Source organism: Gracilinanus agilis, chromosome 1 (assembly GCF_016433145.1).
Source record: "Gracilinanus agilis isolate LMUSP501 chromosome 1, AgileGrace, whole genome shotgun sequence".
In the NCBI taxonomy this organism is placed as follows: domain Eukaryota; kingdom Metazoa; phylum Chordata; class Mammalia; order Didelphimorphia; family Didelphidae; genus Gracilinanus; species Gracilinanus agilis.
In genome coordinates this window covers 728,940,630-728,963,172 of record NC_058130.1, presented here as the reverse complement: position 1 = coordinate 728,963,172, position 22,543 = coordinate 728,940,630, and the positions used below count along the sequence as shown (strand labels likewise).

The 22,543-nt window shown below is 37.8% G+C and overlaps 1 protein-coding gene across 1 annotated transcript in view; it reads left to right on the top strand.

The window, feature by feature from the left end:
- DOT1L (DOT1 like histone lysine methyltransferase) overlaps window positions 1-22,543 on the top strand; it is a 135,075-nt gene that overhangs the window by 80,384 nt on the left and 32,148 nt on the right. The window contains exons 8-15 of the mRNA XM_044672031.1: window positions 6,301-6,356; window positions 12,659-12,738; window positions 15,225-15,293; window positions 17,088-17,194; window positions 18,008-18,049; window positions 19,475-19,585; window positions 20,360-20,594; window positions 21,892-22,005. Of these exons, the coding sequence (XP_044527966.1) occupies window positions 6,301-6,356; window positions 12,659-12,738; window positions 15,225-15,293; window positions 17,088-17,194; window positions 18,008-18,049; window positions 19,475-19,585; window positions 20,360-20,594; window positions 21,892-22,005 (814 nt within the window). The remainder of the gene's footprint in view (window positions 1-6,300; window positions 6,357-12,658; window positions 12,739-15,224; window positions 15,294-17,087; window positions 17,195-18,007; window positions 18,050-19,474; window positions 19,586-20,359; window positions 20,595-21,891; window positions 22,006-22,543) is intronic.

Here is a 22,543-nt window from a genome sequence, read left to right as displayed (position 1 = left end):
GTCAGAGTGGTTTCAGCTTTTGCTGCATCTAAGCCACCGTTTTGGCTCTGCCCTCTTGGAATCTGGCTCAACATTTGTTTTCCAATGAAAACCATGATGACAACATAGAGAATTTCTGTATTAATTTATAGTCATGTCTTATTAGATTGGAGAGAGGGGATTGTTTTTGCAAAAGCTGTAGATAGACACGCAGGCAGGATTTTCATTGTTTGGGCTATGGGATGCCATGGAGAAGACAACCACCTCCAAGAGGTGGCTAGTCTCATGTTGGAGAATGTATTTAGTTCTCCGGGAAATGTCTGCCCACCTCCTTCTGGTTTGTCAGTATTACCCATCAGTTAGCATGGCTTGCCTTAGGCACTCCTTGGGAAATAGAAACTTGAGAAGTCAATCATAGATTGTTTGCTTTATCTTTGAGGATTATGCCACCTGTTGGCTTGTTCCAGGATCATCTGCTCTTGAGACACCTGTTCAGAATGCTTGTGGGCTCTCTATCCTTTCTGAGTTAACCTTCAGGAAAGGGGAGTATAAAAACTGATGTCTGCTACCTAGTGTTTTCTAAATGTTATACTGCTGGTTTTTCATTGTGAGGGGGTGAAGGGAGGAAGGTAGGAGGAATGGGAGAAAGGAGAGAGGGAGGTAATGGTCCCCAGCCCCAGCAGGGGAAATTGACCAAAGAGCTTCAGGGGCTCAAATGAATGATCAGAGAGCAACTTTAGGGTTTTGAATAGCTAGGTTTTATTTAGGTTAGGAAAAGGAAGGTCTAGGGAAAACTAGGAGGTAGGAAGAAAGGGGAAAAGGCGCCAAGAGAGATCAGGGTCTTAGGGTAGAGAGCTAGCTTTTGAGAGCTTTGAGAAGAGAGAGCTCCAGGGTAGAGAGAGCCTCCAGGGTAAAGAGCAGAGCTTCCAGCATAGAGAGCTAAGCTTCCAGGGTGGAGAGAAAAGTTGCCAAACTTTCTCTTTTATACTTTCTCCGACACCTCCCACAAAGGAAGTGGGAGTTGTCAGAGGAAGTTGTAGAAGGGAGTCATGGGAGTTGTAGTCTTCCAGGGCTTACATCAATTTCAAATTCTTGATTGCTATTACAAAAACGCTTTAATTGTCTAGGGGAAAGTGTCTTTATGTGTCTTGTGGCAATAGGGAGGAGCTCCTATGGGAAGGCATGATAAAGTAGAGGTAGCAGTATAAATATGCTGTATAGCAAGCATTTCAAGTTTCGGGTTCTTTTCTAGTTTTCATATCTAATCCCAGACAGGTTCCAGCCAGTATTCCCAGATCCTTAGAATCAGAATATAAAACATTGTCCAACCAGTATTGTACTAGCTGTGGGACTTTGGCAAGTTCATTCAATTTTCTTTAAGTCTTAGTTCCTTCCTCTATAAATGAAAGTAATGGACTGATGATTGTTCATTCATTCATTTGTGTCTGACTTTTCCTGATTCTGTATGGGATTTTCTTGGAAAAGATACTGGAATAGTTTGCTATTTTCTTCCTTGGTGGATGAGAAAAACAGAGGGTGATTTCCCCAGTATCACATAGCTAGTGAGGGTATGAGGTCAGATTTGAACACAGGTCTTCATGACTTTAGGCACAGTGCATTATCCATTGTGCCACCTAGTTAGCTGCCTGCAATTATAGATTACTTCTAAGCTTTTTTAAAAAAAATAACTCTTACCTTCTGTTTTGAATCAATACTGTATATTGGTTCCAAGGCAGAAGAGTAGTAAGGGCTAGGCAATGGGGCAGTTAAATGACTTGCCCAAGACAAGCTAGGAAGTTTCTGAGGCCAGATTTGAACGTAGGCCCTCCTGTCTCTAAACCTGGCTCTCAATCCACTGAGCCACCCAACTGCCCCCACTTCTAATCATTACTAAGCTTTTGGATATTAGAGTAACTTTTTTTTAATTGTTTTGGGACACTTTTTTTTTTTTTTTTTGGTTAGGTTCTCATGTATTCAGAGCATTGTGCTAAATTCTGGAGCCAGAATGCTATTCTCACGTGAAAGACTCAATGTACTTTATTTAGATATAGATTATTATAATGATTATTATTTAGATTCTACATGTTCTGCCTCTTTTTTTCAATGGTCTGATACCTTTTTAGAGCTACTTCTATATAGGAGGAAAAAGTAGGGATTGTTTCACAGTATTCTCAAAACAGCCTGAGTTTGGTGATTCTTTTGAGTGTAAGTAATAACAGCCTTTCTAGCTTAAAATTTAAGCATTGCAATTAACACAGACAGATGGTATTTCATAGTCTCTCAACTGTAAATATCCTCTAGAGCCCTATTCTCAATGTTTCTAGGGCAACTCTTTGAGAATCCACTTAAATGTTTCTTTATTTAGGGTGTTCATTGGAAGCTCACATTATATCCCATAATGTACCTCCCTGTCTACAAAGTAGCCTAGTAACCTCTAAGCCTGTGAGTATTAGAGCTTTCTTTGTGTAATCTTATATTGATAGTTTGAATAAGTCAGATCAATCTATTTATTAAGCCATGAAGCACAGAAGAAAAATTGGACATTAGTTAGCTATCATCCTGTGGAAGTTGAAGTGGATCAAGTGAGGGTTTTTTGAGAACAAGGGAGAGACATGGTCATGTTCATAGAAGTAGGAAATAAACCAGTAGATATGGATAGATTGAAAAATAAATGGAGTAGGGAAGATGGAACATAAGGTGACAGGCTAGTACAGTGATTCCCAAAGTGGGCGCTACAGTCCCCTGGTGGGTGCTGCACTGATCCAGGGGATTGGTGATGGACACAGATGCATTTAGCTTTCCTATTAATTGCTATTAAAATTTTAAAAAGAATTAATTTCCAGGGGGCTAAGTAATATTTTTTCTAAGTAATAATAAGTAAATAAAATTAATCTGGAAAGGGGACGGTAGGCCAAAAAAGTTTGGGAACCACTGGGCTAGTAGATCACATGAATAGGGAGAGGGTTTGGCTTTTTAGCTTTTTAAGGAGTAAGATCACATCATCGTATGTAATAAGGGTGAAGGAGGAGAATGTGACTGAAGGCGCCTGTGTGATAGGAGATGAGAAAGGGGAAAAGAGGGAACTCTCACTGGAATGGCCTCAATTTTTTTCTGTTAAAATATCAAGCTGGATTCTTGGTATCCTCAAGGGAGAGGTGCCTTATTGATCTCCCACTTACTTTGGAAGATAGTAAGAGATTATAAAACTGGGCCAGTCTGTTCTCTTGTTTCTGGTATAGTGTTTGGAGAGCTCCAGACCTGAAGTCAGGAAGACCTGACTTCAAATCTGTCCTCAGAGAGTTACTAGCTTTGTGTTCTCTGGGCAAGTCACTTTCACCTGTTTGTCTTCTTCATCTATTAAAAATATTGGGATAATATAAGAACTGCCTTCAAGTTTTTTAGATATGATAATATTTATTAAATACTGAAAGGGTTGTTAAAGTGTTTTGAAATCCTCAAATTATATATTTGCAAATCTAAAAGTATTGAATAAATAAATATTAGCTACTATTTTTAGATATGATAAGTTGTTATTAGATATGATAAGTCAGTGGGGGAAATACATCCCTTCTGGGGAGTATTGGATACAGGATGATAACATGTCATGACGTTTGTAGCTGTAATTGGAGGATCTGAACCTTTAATCTCTGGGCTTGTTTTCTAAAACATGCAATGTTAGTGATTGCTTGCCAGGGTGACCAAGATGACCCTTTGCTCCCTGAAAAAAATTAAGGAGTTATGCTGATCAGGTAAAATGTTGTTTTTGATCCCTGGGTTGAAATCCTTGATTATATGACTTCATAGGCAGCTACATGATGGATGGAATAAATGCATACATATCCTTTGTCCTTTTTTTTTTTTTTAAAAAACCCTAACCTTCCAACTTAGAATCAATAATTACATATTGTTTTCAAGGCAGAATACTTTATATCTCCTGACCTGGCTCTTTATACACACCTAACTGCTCCCATGCACCTCCCCTGACCCCAAATATAATCTGATGTCAGGTACATTACTAAAGATTTAGAAAAGAGCCTGCCTTAGCACGATAGCTGAATTACTTCACTTCGCTTTTGGTAAAAGGAAAACTCTTTAAAAACAAGCACCAATTCCTGGACTTAAAAAATCCAACTTCCGTAGGATAATGTATGTTTGGTCTCTGAATTTCCTAGCTGGATGACCCTGAGCAAGTCATTTAACTGCTGTAACCTTGCCCATATCACTCTTCTGCCTTAGAACTATAGTACTGGTTTGTTCTAAGATGGAAGGTAAGAGTTTTCATATCTTAAAAAAAAAAAAAAAAAGATTATATTGGCCTTGGGGGCAGCCACTCTTCTGCCTTAGAACTGATACTTGGGATCAATTCTAAGAGAGATAGTAAAGAGTTGTTTTTTTTTTTTTTTTTTTTAAAGAATATATTGGCATCCTTGTACTCTCCAGATTCATCATTTGAAATGTAAACTTTGATGTGAGGAACCTGCTGGTAATTTCACAGTTATACCTCAACTGCATGTTTATAACAAATGGTATTTGAGTCTGGCTCTGTTAATAGGGGTGATAATCCATTTCTTTTATTAAAATGATCATTCATCACTTAACTTTAGACTTTCAATTGCTAAGACATTTTCTTAATTAAGTTAATTAATTAATTAAGTTAAGCATTTCCTAGAAGAGAATATAAAGAATGCATTTTTCTCCTTACTTATTTTGAATATATAATTTTAGCGGGAAACATCATGTGTTCTGATATTTGAAAAGCCCTCCAAACATCCCCTGTGGCTTTGACAAGATGCCACGTTTTGGAGGCTTGGATTCTTGCCTTTGCTGCTAGTTATTTTTAAATTGAACAGGGCTCTAAAAATAACTGTGTACTTTTCCAGGCAGAATCACATTTTGTTGTTGTTGTGCCAAGTATTTCGGCTTGGGTAGGGGGTGTGTGTGTGTGTGTGTGTGTGTGTTTGTGCGCGTGCGCGCGCGCACATGCGTGTATTTAGGGCAATAATATACTGTCAAATAGCAAAATGACTGCTCATGTACTGTTAATGGGAAAGATCCAGGGCAAAGCTGTCTTTGGATTGAAAACAGATTTTTTTTGTTGTCTTATTTTTTATACTATAGTTAATTGCCCTGGAGTACCTTATAATCATAAGTGGAAAACTAACCAGCAAAGTCACCACATTTGTTAGCACAAGCAATCCCCCTCCTCCCCCAATAGTCTTACCTTTTTGCTAAGAGTGGAAAACTATTTTCTTATAGTTCTCTGGAATCAAAATTGTTCCTTACAGATGTTCATAGTCTTATTTTTAGACTTACATTATCTTTTTTTTTTTTTTTTGTATATTGTTCTCTACTGTATTTTTCACTCTGGGTTACTTTATGCTGCTTCTGAGGTTCTTTTTATTGGACATTCCTACAGCGGTCTTGATTTTTTTTTTTTTGGAAGAGTTTTTGTGAATTAACCATTTTTACCATTACTGGCTAAACATTAATGAGAGTCAGCTTATCAAAACTCAGCTAAACCCCAAACTGCTAAAACTGTATTTGGGTATTTAGGGCCAAGGCTGTCAGAGACAATTATATTCATCATTAATCCATATCAAAGCCATTTTTAGCTTGATAGGAGATATCTAAACTGATATTGTTCCTCATGACTCTCAAGAAGTCTATGACAATTTCAGGAAACATCTATCGAACTCTTGAATAAGAAATAGATATTTTAACATGCCAGAATTAAGCAACTAAATCAATATTCCATTCTTCCTGGAATATTCTGTTCAATCCAGGATTCAGTTTACTCCTTTCTTATGGAGTAAAGTGGGTTCCAACCAGTCTTTACTGGTGTGATGGAGAAGAGGCAATAATGTGAAGAAAGATTTGGTTATCACCTCATGAAAGGTTTTTTCTCCTAACCTATCAGCAGCTTTCCAGTAGGCTTTTCCCAACAATCTGAAAGGACTTTATAGGGAAATAATATATCTTAAAATTTTTAGTTTTTCTATAGATGGAATTTTAAATGTGCTTCCACATGATATGTGTGCATGGGCATCAAGATCAATGACTCTTTGGGAAGGGTTTCAACGAAGGGATTATTTGAACTTTGCTACACTTAGTATTTCCTTTTATGTTTTATTATAGTCCTTAAATTTTGACTTTGTTTTTCTTTGAACACAAGAAGATTTGTAAATGCCCTGTGGATATACCTACCCCTCATGGAGCATATTTCATTTAAATGGTTTAATTAGACTTTAATTATTTTTGGTTTGAGTGAGGATATGTAGCCTCAATATTGGATAATAATCTTTTTCTTCCTTTTCCCTTTAGCTGGAAAGAGGTGACTTCCTTTCAGAAGAATGGCGGGAAAGAATTGCAAACACAAGGTATGACCAGTTTTGAAAATAATTTAAATCTCTCAGCTACTTAAGAAACCTTGTTGGTATATACTCTCATTGGGCGCTTGCTTTGGGTGGAAATAGTTATTTCTGTTTATTATACTTTAGTATTCTTATTAGAAAATTCCTTTTATGATAGTTGAAGAACTAGATTTCTTGAGTACACATCTTTTTACCCATGCCATTTCAAAGGTGAATTAGGAGAATATCACATTCTTTTGGGGGTAGGGATGGAGAGCTGGTGGTGCTTTTGAGAAGTCTCTTACTTGATGGATGAGTGCTCCTCATCAACTATGGGAGAGTCTCTTCATGTGGGGTGAGGGTTGGAGACTTGGTAGAAATTCACCCCCTGGAGTAAGTCCTTTTACTCCTGTTGCTGACTAAATCATATCATTGATTTTTCTTGCTAGGAATAACTAGTATCCTTTTTTAAAAACTAGAGTGGAATCTTCTAGAGGGTTAAGATTGCCCTTGTAACCTCCTGTGCATTAATGATGAATTTAATTGCATTGAATTATTTTAAATAACTTCAAATAGTCATGAAGTTGTTTCCTGTATCCTTGTGCAGAACCTGAGGAGATAGCCATCCAGGTTTATACAGTTAAAAGCTCTCCAAGAGCAACTCTTCAGCATTTTGTTTCATTATTCAATCACACTCCCAGTAGGGAAGTTATTTTTCTAATTTTACCTAAATCTCACTTGTCCATTTAAATCCATTTTTGTGAAGATTTCTGCCACAGAGGGGAACAACAATTCAGAATCTGCCTTATCCTTTACCCTTAGCTTCAGTTGCTTTTAAAGTAACTATTATTTTTCCTTTATAGTCAGCATTTTATTCCGTTCTCTTGATCATTTTTATTATTTCTTTGGGAATTTTGTTTTACTTGCTCCTCTCAAACCCCCCCCCCCCTTTTTCTTTTCTTTTCTTTTTTTTTAATAGACCATAGAATCTCTATAAAGTAAACACATTGGAGAGTTAGATTGTGGGGCTGTGGGGCCAATGCCAGAGGCACCTCTTGTTGGGAATGATGGGTTTTTAAGGACAAGCTTGGTTAACTCTCTTTGGTTTGCAATGTCCCCAGCAACCAATTGGTGACTCTAACTATACTTTAAGCAACTAACTCATGTTCCATGATTGCATGTCTTAATCCTCCAGTGTTTTGGTAGCTTTTTAATAACACTACTTTCTGTTTCATGTTTGTATGGGAAAATCTCACCTGGACCCTGGGCTTTTCTTTCCTTTGCTTTTAGTGTGTGGCTTTTTGCCAAAATTTTTCCTTAAGTGTGTTTTTGCATTTTTCATTGAATTGGATTTTCTCATGGACATTTTATTTTGAGTCATTGTGGTGCAACTGAAGGCACTGTGTTTAAAGGCACATGATTTGGACTTGAATCTCACTCTTGCCTTGCCAGCTTTACTATTTGGACATTGCCTAGATTAGCATTCTCAAACTTTATGGTACTTTGTACTCTTCAAAGTTAGTGAGGACTCAAAGGAGCTTTTGTTTATGTTGATTATATCTGATGATATTTACAAGAGTTAGAAATTGAAACAACTTTGTATTATGAAAAAAGTTTCATCCCTACAGACCCCTTGAATCACACTTTGAGAACCATTGTAAAAAATGATTTAAGGTAATTTTCATTTAATAATCTTTTGTATTCTGCCACATGAGCATATTAGCCTGTATTTTAAAAATAACTTTATCCTTAAAGAAGTCATGAACAAAAAATCCACTTCTCTCCATCCCACCTTTTATAATAGGAAAAAAACCTCCTGTAATAAAATATGTATAATCAATGAAAACAAATTTATACATTTACCATGTTTTTAAGAATGTTTTATTAATATCAGTCAAAATATTTATTAGTTTGTATCACATTTATTGGCCTATGCCTGTCTACCAAATTATTCTATAATATGAAATAATCTTGGCACCCAAGTCTGAGACTAAAGAGTTCTCAGTAGATTTCAGCCTACTTGACACTGAAACATTGTTTACATTTTCACTTATCTGAGAACTAGATTCTGTATCCATTCAAATTAACAAGGTAGTTATTAAAACTACGGTTACTAAAAATGCATATGATGAGATGGAAGAAAACATGAAAAGACACAGCAAAGAAGTGGTGACATTTTATATGCTCTCAGTGTTGTGGTGATTAATCAATACTGTAGCATTATTAGGGTATTGATACATAATTTATTCTAGTGTCTTCCTGAATCTTTATAGGTATAGTCTTTAGTATCAGCAAATTTGGGAAATCTGTGAAGGTGGGCATTATTTACAGGAATTAGGTTTATTTAGCAAAATTATAGTCAATGAAAACAAATTCTCAGGACATAGAAATACTCATTTTCTTATTTCTCATTTGAAGAAATGGAAGATGTTTGAAACTATTAAGGTGTGTTTAGAAATCCTTGGTCTCAAGTCTATGAATATTTCCCAAGGAAAAATATCAGTTAGATTTATTTCTTGGCATGAAGTTCTTTTTCTTCTTATTTTTCTGTTTGGACAAATCATGTTGTTTCTTTGTCTCCCTTAATTTGTTTTTGTGGGTTAAGCCCATATCAAAAATCTGTCTCATATATAGAGACAGTGTAATGAATAGATTCTTGCACTGGGTATCAGGATGCTTCTTTCCCTCCTGGCTTTGACCACTTGGCTGTGTTGGAGAATCATGGTCCAGCTACTTTTTAGTGACCCTAGTTTTGTCACCTAGAAATGATTTTTGCCCTGCTTCCTCAAGACAGTGTTGAATAATGTAGTAGCGGACTTTAAACACTAAACAAATGAATGTATTTTTATAGTTTTTTGAGTGGAGGGAGACCTTGACCTTTTGTTTTTTAAAACTTTTTTTTTCTGGAATGTGAATGCCTTCCCTCCTGTCTGCTTCTGTCATTGGCAGGGAATTTCATTATCAGGATAAAGTATATCTTTTCAGTTTTGATTTGAAGTTATCCTTCAAAACAGAATTTCATGGGGGCAGCTGGGTAGCTCAGTGGATTGAGAGCCAGGCCTAGAGACAGGAGGTCCTAGGTTCAAATCCGGCCTCAGACACTTCCCAGCTGTGTGACCCTGGGCAAGTCACTTGATCCCCATTGCCTACCCTTACCAATCTTCCACCTATAAGTCAATACACAGAAGTTAAGGGTTTAAAAATTAAAAACAAAACAAAAACAAAGCAAAAAAAACAGAATGTCATCCTATGAGAGGTGTCATTCCAAGTACATACTTATTGTAAAAGGGTAGGAGTTGGATGGACTAGCTAACTCTTGCTGCAGGCCACTGGTTCTTCTCAATGAAAGATGCTCATCATTCCCAGACCTTTTAAAGTGGCTCCCATCCCTTTTGTGCACCTCTCTCTCTCTCTCTCTCTCTCTCTCTCTCTCTCTCTCTCTCTCTCTCTCTCACACACATACTGTGGCCTGCTTTCTTGCTTTGGCCAAATGCTTTTAATCTGCTTACTATTGAGCAGAGAGCAGAGCAAATAGAGCTCCAGACAGAATTCAGGGAGCACAGGCAATTCTTTGGCAACCATACCTAATCTGAATCTAAGCTTTATTAAGTTATGCCCTAGTTGTCTAGCAGCTATGCACTTTTTAAACCAGAGATGTTTTTGCTAGTTTTCACCAATAGCTATAGCTACTGTTAGGTGTTGGATACTCTTTGTTAATAGTTCAGTGTTTTGAAGACATTTTTTTTTCCTTTGGTAGAGAGTGACTTTAATGGTATTGCCAGTCCTTATTATAATTTGGACCTTTGGTTTTTATATGTCACTGTCATCTACAGGGCTTGAAAAGCCTGAGGGAAATCTACCAGGGCAACTGGAATAAGGTGTACAAAAGCTACTGATATTGCCTGATTGCTTTGTGACTCTGTTGCCATCTAGATTGTATTCAATCTAGTATTCAATGTAGTCTTGCTTACAGCGCTCTCTGTTTTGCTTGTTATACTATGTTGGGGAGTAGTCCTCTGTTTTGTACATGGCTAATGCTTTCCATGAAAACAGCTTGTTACATCAGCTCTGGAGTTCTGGGTCAGGTCTTCCTTTGTGGTGTGCACCCAATGAGCTCCCTTCACCCTGCCACATGACAAAACCAAAATATAACAGCTTACCAGTCAAAAACTAGTAGTCCTGAAAAGGGACTTGGTTTCAGCTATTTAAGATTACCTTTGACAGTGGTCATCAGCTTAATTCTGTGAGCCGATATCCTCTTGTTTCATTCAAAGGATGAGCATATTTTTACTCTTATCACTCACAGACAAGGAAATGTGGGGTTTTTAGAGTCTGCCTGTATACAGCAGCCCCCCTTCAATACTTGTTCCTGAAGATATCTCCTGGCTTTCAGGTTCCCAGCACCTTTAATACCTTGACTTCTCAAGCTCCTCTACCATGCCAGCCATGCCATAATCCTGTGATAAGACCAAGCCACAGAATGGATGCTGAGTAGTTGGCAGAGGGCAGAATCTGGCCCTGAGAGTCCTGCAGGATCGAGTTAAGTGAGAAGGTGTGCTCTGGGAAAAGCCATTTGGTAATTAACCAAAGAGACCACTGGATGGGCTGAATTTTTATAGTTTGCAATTCACAATATTCCCATAGGATAATTCCCCTTTGGAAATGCTGTTAGATATTGTGTGTCCTTTCCAAATCATCCATCATCCTGATGTCATTGCTGGCCTTCATTACTGTTTTAAAATATGACCATTTCTTGTCCTGCCTCTTCTTTGCATTTGTCACATGAAGGGGGTGGGAAGACGGGTGTTTTTGGCTCTGTCGTTTACTATGCCCGATCTACAGAACAGTTCTCTCTTTGTTCTCTGCCGACTTAATTTTCTTTCCTTCCCTTTCTCCAGTTCTTTATTATTGTTCTGTTTGCTCATCACAGCTCATGATCCTGGTGATTGATACCTTGGGTTTGGTGTGGGGAACTGGTCTTTCTTATCAGAATTTCCAGAAATAACATCGGTATATGAAAGAAGTGACTCCAGAAATTATAGCTTGTTAGATACATGCGGGGGGGGGGTGCGGGGGGGTAGAGGGTTGGTTCATTGGTGTCAGTGAGAGTGCATCTTTTGGTATAGTATTCCAGGCCTGAAAAGATACTTTGTTCTGAAGTATTTTAAGCTCTAAATGCAAATTTATAAGGATTTGGAAAAGGCTATACACATAAAAATATTTTTGGGGGCCAGCTAGGTGACTCAGTGTATTGAGAGCCAGGCCTAGAATGGGGGGTCCTGGGTTCAAATCTAGCCTCAAACATTTTCTAGCTGTTGTGTGACTCTGGGCAAGTCACTTAACCTCCAAACCTCCATTGCTTAGCTCTTACTGCTCTTCTGCCTTGGAACCAATGCACAATATGGATTTCTAAGATGGATGGTAAGGGTTTTTTTTTTTTTAATGCCATTTCCCTTTTGCATCCTTCAAAATAACATTTCCTTTGCATACCCCCAGCTATCTGAAGCTTACATGGGGTTTATGATTAGAGTATGGTCCACCTTTTCACTTGTTGGTAGTGCTATTCTCATTTCTCCCTTGTAAATCTTTCTTTGATCTGTATATATTGTTGAAATTACTTTTTTAATGTTTTTAAACCCTTCTGTCTTAAAGTTGATATTAAGGGTTGGTTCCAAAGCAGAAGAGAGGTAAGGGTTAGGCAGTGGGAATTAAGTAACTTGCTCAGGGTCACAGAGCTAGGAAGTGCCTGAGATCAAATTTGAACCCAGGACCTCCCATCTCCAGGCCTGGCTCTCTATCTACTGAGCCATCTAGCCTCCCCTGTTGAAATTATTTTTGAACAATTAATGATAGACTGAGTTAATCTTATTAATCATATATGTAACCTTTTCCTTGTTTAATGGTAAAGAAGCTGGTTTGTTTATAATTTGAAAATATTACCCATTAAATTGGTGACAGTTTAGTATATAGATTACCTTTTGGAAGAGTCTTGTGTGATACTTCTGGGAGCCTTAGTCAGGATTGGCAGTGTTGTTTGAAATGTTTACTATATGATGGTCACCCACATTTGGAGGAATTAGATTCTGATCCTACTCTCCATCTCATCAGCAGCTTTTACTTGCCAGTGTTTAGGAAGCTGGACTAGCAATATGAAAATGCCTGAATTGGGGAGCAGGCACCATACTAAATTCTAGTCTCAAAACATTTTTTGTGTTTCCTTTTTTAGGTGTTCATAGGAATTGTTTATAGGAATGAATATTGGACATTCTAGGGGCTTTTAGGGAGAATTTAACTTTTTTTATTCTTCTAACTGAAGTATTGTCTTGCAGTGTTATTTTTGTGAATAATTTTGCCTTTGGTCCTGAGGTGGATCACCAACTGAAGGAGCGATTTGCTAATATGAAGGAAGGTAAGGCCCTTTCTTTGACCGTCATTCTCTCTCTGCTCTCCCCCTTGGTGCACTCCCTTCCACACATGCATACTTTTTTTCTCCAAATCAACTCAGATTAGGTCCCAGGTTGGGGCAACATGGGGCTGTTTTTTGTATGGTAAGGAATACAGGAGCTCTATTGTTGTTTGGAGCCTTTTAAAAAATCCTTGCCTTCTGTATTCAAATAGATGCTAGGTATTGCTTCTGATTCAGTCGAAAAGTAAGGGCTAGGCAATTGCGGTTAAATGACTTGTCCAAGGTCAGATAGCTAGGAAGTGTCTGAGTCCACATTTAAATCAAGGGATCTCCCTTCTCCAGTCATGGATCTCTGCCAATGAGCTGCCTTGCTGTCCTTACCCCCCTCCCCCTTATATTTGTGCTCTCTCATTCCCTTCTTGCACTTAGGCTTGGTGACTTCTCTCACCTCCACAAAAAAAAAAAAAAAAACCCTTAAAAAAAAGAAAGAAAAAAAAAAAGAAAAGTGGAAGGAGAAGTGATCACTGCCAGGGGCAGACTGTTGCTATAAGTGGACTTTTGGCACCAGCACTTTGAGTTGATCAGGGAAAGTAAAACCGAAAATAAGACAACCCTACTATACTTGAGAATTCCTCATCCTACCCAGTCCTGGACCAGTGAAGGCATAGACTTTGCCTAAAGATGTTCCTGTAAGGGAGGCTTTTGAATCCCCCTTCTGGGGTTGAAGAAGGGTCATCAAATCACAGAGGGCAAATTATTACCCTTCATCTACTGTGAAATGTGGGGTAGACTCCCTCATGTATATTCAGTGCATATGAGAGAACATTGTGAGATTAAATATGCACAATTTCTTCCCTGTTTCCATTTCTCATTCTCCTACTTCTCAGGAGTTGTGCAAGGTGGGAAATGTATGTATTCTAACAGTTATTATAGTCAAGGTAGTGCATAGAGAGTTGGAAAGACCCATATTCAAATCCTGCCCCTTAAACATCCTTACATGGTGCCCCTAGAACCCCTGAGCTTGAGAGCTGCAGAGCAGTTGCTGATTTACTTTGGTAGACTGGCAGGGGGAGTTTCTTATGCCGTTAAAATCACATTGCCATCCCTTCCCTGTTTCTGTCCACAGTCAGAGTGGGCAAAGGGTTTTTGTTTTTAAATTGATTTTCATTGGAACTCTGCAGAGCAGTTGAACAGTAAAGAGCTTTAGAGTACTGTTGATCACTTCTTCTCCATCTCTTTTTGCTCACATGTGTGAGAGAAATCTGGGAATTCTAAGCTGATTAGCACTAGGGGCTGCCATTTCTCTTTGTACCCATGTAGAGTATACAGACATGAGGTGTAAATTTCTTTTGGAGATAGGTGTGTTTGGGAATTCAGTTGACACTTGGCCTAAATTTTCTTTTTGTATAATATAAATTAAATTCTGTTGAGTTTTTGTCTTCCTTCTTCTTCTTAAGTAAGAGGGGAAATAATACAGTATATGAAAATGGAGAAGCCCTGCTTTGGCTGTATATGTTCTCTTTTCTTCCTACTCTATGTATTCTTTACTCAAGCTAGGTTCTTACACCTTAACCAAGAGGAGTTGGATTTTCAGGAGCATGAGGCTTTTGTTTGCTACTCTTTAAGGAGTTTCTGTAATAAAATTAAACCCAGTATATTAGATGCCCCAGCTCATTTCCACACTCTCCATCCATCCAGTTCCCAATACCAGACTTTTCTAACATTTGTTTTGTAGCAAAAGCCACATAGCTTTTTAAATCTATAAAAGCTATCATGGCTATTTCTCCATTTTACTATCCTAGTTTTTTATTTTATATCTGTGAGAACCAAAGAAAAGTCAGTGATGCCACCTTTAATATCTACATTAAATGTATACAATTTATCAGTAAAATCCTTGGATATGTTTTTCTTTCTGTTGGTAGAAAATGGTTCTTCATGGGAGACATGCCCTTTACTCTGTTTCCCTATAGCATGGCTAGCTCTGGGTTAGTTCATTTCCACTCTAGTTCTGACTCCATATCTGTATGACAGCTGGCAGATTTGGCATATAACCTGAGATCCCCAAACACACTTCTGTTATATCTTGCAGTAAGAGGCATCAGAAGATGAATTTGCCAAACTACTTTGACAACTTTTATCAAATGTGTCCATGGCTTTTTGTGGTCCCAACTAGGACTGGGAGTCTCATGCTTCTGTCCTTAGTATGAGTTTTTCAGGTTTTTCCTGATCCAGTCTTGTATGGATTCAGTGCAAGGGATTCCTGCTTACCAGTTAAGAAAGGAGAATGTGGTGGTAGAGGTTTGACTTTGAAATCAGTGATTGAAGTTTTTGTGCAACTTTTTTTAGAAATAGGTTTTTTAGGTTTTGCTGCCTCACATCTCATTAATTGTTTTCTTTAGTCAATAATCCTGTTTTTTCTTTTTCCAACTCTGTCATCCCCACTGTATTTTGTGATGTGATAATGGTAACGTTTTATCTTTATGTTTCAGGTGGCAGAATCGTTTCCTCCAAACCTTTTGCACCTCTAAACTTTAGAATAAACAGTAGAAACTTGAGTGGTAAGAGTATTAAGCTTTTATTACATATAATTATAGACCTCTATAATCCATTTGAGGGAGTTGGTTTGAAACAGCTAAACAGCACAGTAGATAGAGGAAGAGGATCTGACCTAGAGTCAGGAAGACCTGAATTCAAATTTGGCTTCTGGCATTTCTTAGGTATGTGAACTGGGGCAAGTCATTTAATCTCTTGATTTCCTCATCTGTAAATAGGCCTAATAGTAGCACCTATGCTTAGGTTTTAGAGGGATAGAATAAGGTATTTTGTAAAACATTTTGTAAATATTCAAGCACTATTTATATGCTAGCTATTAATTTTGTCATTAAGAAATACTTTTCAGTATATCTTTTTTTGATAGTGAAACTTTATATAGGTTTGTTGTTTTTGTATTTAGGTTATAAACCTTTAAGGAAGAACTCTAGCAAAAATATTATTATTATTGTTATTATTATATATTTTTAAAACCCTTAACTTCCATCTTGGAGTTAATATTGTGTATTGGCTCCAAGGCAGAAGAGTGGTAAGGGCTAGGTAATGGGAGTCAAGTGACTTGCCCAGGGTCACACAGCTAGGAAGTGTCTAAGGCCAGATTTGAACCTAGGACCTCTCGTCTTTAGGCCTGGCTTTCAGTCCACTGAGCTACCCAGCTGCCTCCCCAAAATATTATTAATACAAGCAAGTTTAACTGTGTTTTTAAAATATTCTATTAATATTGCTTTTCAAAGGAGAAATTTTAAACAATGAATTTTTGTAAAATCTTTTACCAGACTGAATTTTATAATCCAGGAATTATGGTTAAGTAAAAAACAGATATCTGCATGCATTGCTTATTGACTCAGACCTGTTTTTTAAAATGTATTTAACTATATTTAATTCACATGTACTTTCCCTTTGAAGAATAAAGCCAGTGTGGTTCATGGCATTCTTTTAGATACAATATAAAGAAGGATGTATCCATTTTGTAAGTCAGGATCAGACAAATGTAAGCATTGCAGACTCTATAGAGTAAAACTAAACTCATGTCAGAGAAATTAGCCATATTACATGTCATTGTGGGTACTGCCAGGTTCAACTCTGCAGAGCAAAGCAGCTCTTCTCTCATGAACCTTGGGAAACTTAGAAGAAGGTTGGGTTTTTATCTCAATAAGTCCTTTATCCTTGTCTTCCTTTATACCAGTGATGGCAAACCTATGGCATGGGTGTCAAAGATGGCATGCAGAGTACTCTCTGTGGGCATGTGCTGCCGCACCCCCAACCCCCCCAGTTTATTACTAGAAAGATAGAGGGACTTGGGCGGAGCTGCTCCCTTCCCCATCTCCACTGTGCCTGATGACATTTTTCACATCTCCCACCCCTCTGCCCAAAGCCAATGGTAGCACACAAGGGGTAAGGTGACCAGCTCACAGGCTGCAGAGCTGGAGGGGAGCAGAATGCTCAGGCCCACCCCTCCCCCTCTCTACACTTGCTAAGGACATTCCTCACTTCACCCACCCCTCCACCCAGCAATTTAATGGGAGTGCTTCCTCCGCCTTGTAAGGCAAAGGGAGAGGGAGGGGGCTGGCATGGTCTGGGGGTGGGGCCTAGTCCTCCTCTAAAAGGCTTGCCATTATTCCTTTATATGGAACTCCACAGAGGAAAAATGGCAGCCAAGCTCTGGAAAACTTGATTGGACTGTACTCTCCTTTCTTTCTTTCCCTTGGTTGGGTGGGTGCTGAAAGTAGGGGGCACCATTGTCAAGGGCTCAGCTCTGGCTCCTGAACTGATCATAACTAATCAACTTCTTTTGTCTTTAGATATTGGCACTATAATGAGAGTTGTGGAACTATCACCACTGAAAGGGTCAGTTTCATGGACTGGCAAGCCAGTTTCTTACTACCTGCATACTATTGATCGAACCATAGTAAGTATCACCACTGAGACTTGTTAGTGGCTCATTTGGTCTCTTCCCTCATTTTTGCATTCTTGATTTCAGGGTAATCTCTCTCATTCCCACCTAGACTATACCTGTTCCATTGTCATTTTAACATTCTCCTATTGGCTTTGTAGGAATATGAGGCCATCTGTCACAAAACAGATATATTAATCTCATGTCAGAAATGGCCTGGAATTATTAGCAGCCATTCTCTTCTAAATACTAACGAATTCCCTGCTTGCTTTTCCCTCCTTTTTTCTTTGTTCCATCTTGTCACTATATATCAGTGTTAAGTGGCAAATTTATTGTTATTGAATCTCTAAAGTTGTCTATGTTTCTCCCCATTCTTCACTTTTACCCTACTCTTAGTGTTTTCCTTTGACCTACTTTAAATACCAGGTCTTTTTCTATTGGAAAGGTGAGACTTCAGTTACATTTAATGTACAATTTTAAAAGTACTTTGTATGTACAATGAAGAATAGTAATCCTGAGTCTTTAAGGACTTTGTAGTCTAGTGTATAATATTAGACATGTATATTAATTTCAGAGAAAACAAAGTAATAACATATAGTTGTGGTCACTATGTATGTATTTATGAGATGTTGGAAGAGAAAGAAATTACTTCTAGCTAAGGGTGGGAATTTGTAATCAAAGAAGACTTTTATTTCAGTTGAGGTTGGTGTCTTGGTCTAAAAAGCTTATCACAGTCCTTAACACTGAAGAAGTAGTAGGCAAATGCTGATTTGAGGTATCTCTAGAAATAAACACTTAAAAATTAACATTTTCCCCCTCTCTTTTCAGCTTGAAAACTATTTTTCTAGTCTCAAAAATCCAAAACTCAGGGTAAGTTTTTTTATATGGTGTGCTTTCTCTTACATTTTAGCATCAAAGTATAATAATAGTTTATGTTTTTATGCAAATATCTACAATTTGAAGTGGTTTCCTTTAGAAAATAGTGAAAGCACAGGGTTGGGGGTCACTATTTGTTGTCATAAAGGATATCTTCAGTTCGATATTTTTTAATTTAATTTTTTGCTAATGTATTTAATGTATTTCTTGAAGATAAAAACTTTTTTCTAAAACCTCTTAGAATCTGTCTTAGAATGACCTGTCAAGGTTGTAAATTTGGCGGACTAGAAGGATGGTGAGGCCTTCTACAGAAATGAGGAACTTTGGAAGAGGAGTGGGATTGAGGGGAAAGATAATGATTTCTAATTTGGATATCCTGACTATGAGGTACCTTCAGAGTAAGGTGGAGCTGGTGCTAGGACAGGGAAAAAGACCAAGACAGGAAATTGAAATCTGTGACTCATCAGCCAATGATAAGCCATTGTATTCAATGCAATTCAGTGCAACTAACTTTTTTTTTTTTTTTGTCCTTACCTTCTGTCTTAGAATTTTAAGTATCAGTTCTAAGGCAGAAGAACCAGAAAGACTAGACAACTGGGGTTAAGGGACTTGCCCAGAGTCACTTAGTTAGAAGTATCTGAGGTCAGATTTGAACTCAGAACCTACCATCTCCAGCCCTGGCTCTCTACCTACATTGTCTGATGCTGGCTTCAAAGTGGTGGTTTACAATTTTCCTATTCTTTCCTCTTCTCTACCTGTTAAGATCCCCTCCCCTGCATCCTTGTTATCTACTTAAAGCATTATTGGGCCATATTTCTTCTCTACTCCAGAAACCTCATTTAAAAGATTATTGGTCATTGTATGACCAAGGGCAAGTTATTCACAGTGGCCCAGGCAACCTTCTTGGTTACTGATAAGTTTGAGACAATTCTTTTCTTTCTCTCTTTTATTTAAAAAAACTTACCTTCTGTATTAGTATCAATTTTAATACAGAAGAGTGGTATGGGCTAGCTATTTGGTATTAAGAGGCTTGCCCAGGGTCACATAGGTAGGAAGTATTTAGGCTAGAATCCAGGTCCTCTCAAATCCAGGACTAGTACTGTATTCACTGTGTTACTACCTGCCCCTGTGAAACAGTTCTCACGGTGCCCCAAACATGAAATTGTAGTCCGCACCCAAAACAAACATTGAATACAAATTTGATTTTGAAATTCAGGTTCCTATGCATTTGAGCTAAAAATATTTAGTCAAATGGTTGATATTCAAAGAGAGAATGCCTGTGTGTGTGTGTGTAGATCTTGACTATTTGCATGTCTGAGATTTTAGGCTCAGTTTTGAGTGGTTGTGTGTTCAGGTTATGACTCTTTATGAATATGAGAACTGACACTTGACAATGAAATCTATGACATTCTGTCCTAGGAGGAGCAGGAGGCAGCCCGACGCAGGCAACAAAGAGAAAGCAAAAGTAACACAACAACCCCGACAAAGGTCCAAGAAAACAAGGGAGCTGTTGCCTTGGAACCTCGAATGGTAAATATTTGTCTGTCCCTGAATCCTACTTGCCACTCTTCAATAATTTAAAGAAGATACAATTAAAGGTACAGATTGCATGTTCCAAACTACCTGGTTGTTTTTCATCTGTCCTTGAGTAAAAGTCTTATTTCATAGTGTCTCCAGGTTAATTACAGCTGTGGTATATTAAAGCTGGAAGTGTCTTCAGGCAAAGGGATAGCCTAACTTCATGGTTAGCACACCACACCAAGAATCAGGAACGTTGGTTTTAAATATGACCTCATTATTGTACCCCGTTGCAAGTTATTACTTTGTTCAGCCTTAGTTGGCTTTTTAGAAAATGAGGCTAATAATAACTTTTACCCCAAAGAATTATTTTGATTATCAAATAATAGTTATAAATTGCTTTGTAAACCTTTAAATTTACTATAGAAAGTCAGCTGCTCATCATCTTCATGATCATCATCCTCTTTCCCATTCCTTTCATATCACTAAAGAGGACAGTAACATGCAGAGAAGGCTCAAGTCAATAAACATTTTTGACAGTATGCCCATTGTATGCCATACCAGGTACCTAGATATTTGATGAATAACAAATACTACTTGATGAACCTTATTTTGGACTTAGAGAAGAAAAATCACATTTGGCAAGAAAGCAAGAAGTGAAGTTGGTGATTAAAGTGACACTTTGTCTTTTGTTATATATTGTCAATTGATTCTGACCCACTCCTACCCCTCTTGCTTTGGGGAACCTGATTTCTTCTTTTCGGGGGCCCCCCCCCTTTTCTTTAGGATTCTGGTGCTGAAGAAGATAAAAATGGATCGGCTGCTCTTAAGAAGCCATCTCCTTCCAAGCCTCGAAAAAAGAAATTAAATAAGAAAGGAAGGAAGATGGCAGGAAGAAAACGTGGACGTCCCAAGAAAATGAGTGCTGCAAACCCTGAACGGAAACCCAAGAAGACTCCAACTGCCTTGGATCTTCTGCATGCTCAGACTGTGTCCCAGGCAGCTGCATCCTCTCCTCAGGGTAAGAGCCTTGGGGTCATCAGCATTGCCTAGTCCTTGTCTCTTGAATACTAATATTTTGACTTCATTTTCAACAACCACACAACCAAGGAAAGTTGTTTTTTTTTTTTTTTTTTTTTTTTTTTTTTTTTTTTTTTAGGGGGAAATGGGATGGTCAGGGAAGAGGAGAAGGGCAACCTTATTTTTGCTTTCATGTTTTCATTTCCACTACAAGCATGTCCCCTTGAGGTTAAAAAGTTTTTTCAGTAAATATACGTATCTGAAACAGTGTATTCAGAAAAAAAAAAAACAAGCTATGTATATGTTCTGTTGATAGATGCTGGCTCTGGGAACCTGAACCACTCATTTTCTTTCTCAGTGTCTGGAACAGTTCATAAACTATATAATTGCCTAACTTTTGCTTATCTGCTTGGTTAGGGTTTACTTATTTATCTTTATCTTTATCTCCTTGAAACAATGAAATTATTATCCCTCTCCTCCCTTCAGCTGATGGAGAAGGGAGGGGGAAAAGGGAAAGGGCAGACAGAGAAAGGAGAATATGAGAGAAGAGAATCAGAGAGAGAAAGAACCCACAAGATGTTTATTTTATCTTTATAGTCCTCCTAGTATATTGTATGTCTAAGGAAATCTGAACCTGAGAATTCATAACCATTTAACCATACTGCCAAGTTTTTTCACCTGTAAAATGTTCTTAGTTTCTACCACTTGTGAAGTTGATTTATAATCATGGAAATAGTGTACATGATGTTTATCAGTTTTGGCAACTCCTAGAAACTTGCAAGAATTATAAGGTGCAAACTAGTTTATTTAAAAGATTTCTTTTCCCTCCTCTCCCCAGTTAACTCTAGTTCTTCAAAGAAGTTGGGAAAAGAGAATAGTGGTCACAAACTAGTATTTCTGGTAGGTAGAGCACCATCTAGGCCTTTTTTTCATTGCACCCTGCAGAATATTTCATTGCTATTATTGTGTAAATCAAAATCTGATAGTTTATCAGTCTATCTTGTCCATCATGATTCTCACTTTGGCCCATTTACAGTCACCTTCCCTCTTCCTTCCTCCCCCAATTATATGATATTTTTATATAACATTGTAGTATAAACAAGTTGAAAAAGGTCAGTTTAAGATCGTTTATTTGGATGCATTGAGTAGAATTCACCTTCACATTTCCAAGATAGAGAATTGGTCCATCCAAAAAACAAGCAACAAAAAGATTCCCACACATTAAAATTCAGCAAGGATTGTGACTTCTCCAGTTAGTTTTTCAGTTATGGAACATGTTGTTTGTTCTCTCTCTTTAGATGCATACAAGTCACCTCATAGTCCATATTACCAACTACCTCCTAAAGTACAACGGCATTCCTCCAATCAGCTATTGGCAACACCAACTCCGCCTGCACTCCAGAAGCTTTTAGGTAATGTCCCTTTTGTTTACAGATGTAATAAGTTTTTTTCTATCACCTCCCAATGTTGGGGCGAATTAGATTTCCTAGGATTCCTACTTTTGAGTTGAAGGTGTCTTCAGGTTTAAAGGATTAGGAACCAGAACCAGAACCTTGTTTTCAGTTCACCAATGTCCTCAGAGCATGTTTATTATGATTGTAGACTAATGTAATTTGATAGTCATCTACTCTTAATTTTCTTTAGATAATATACCAGCTCCCATCTGTTATAGAGTGTCACAGGTGCTAAGGATTAGAGGAAACATTGGCCTAAACAAATTAAAAATCTGGCCTTCTGTTATATCCCTGCCTCAATTTGTACTTTTAAGTGTCCTTCCCTATACTTGGAATATAGTCTCTTGTAATGTCTTCCACAGAGCTTTTTGAGTTTTCTTTTCTTTCATCAGCATGGATATCAGGTACTTCTTTCATGAAAGGTAATACATTGGTGCTAGTCAGTCTCATCGTTTCAAAGATATAGTTTCATTTGGACATTAAGTAGCACTATGAG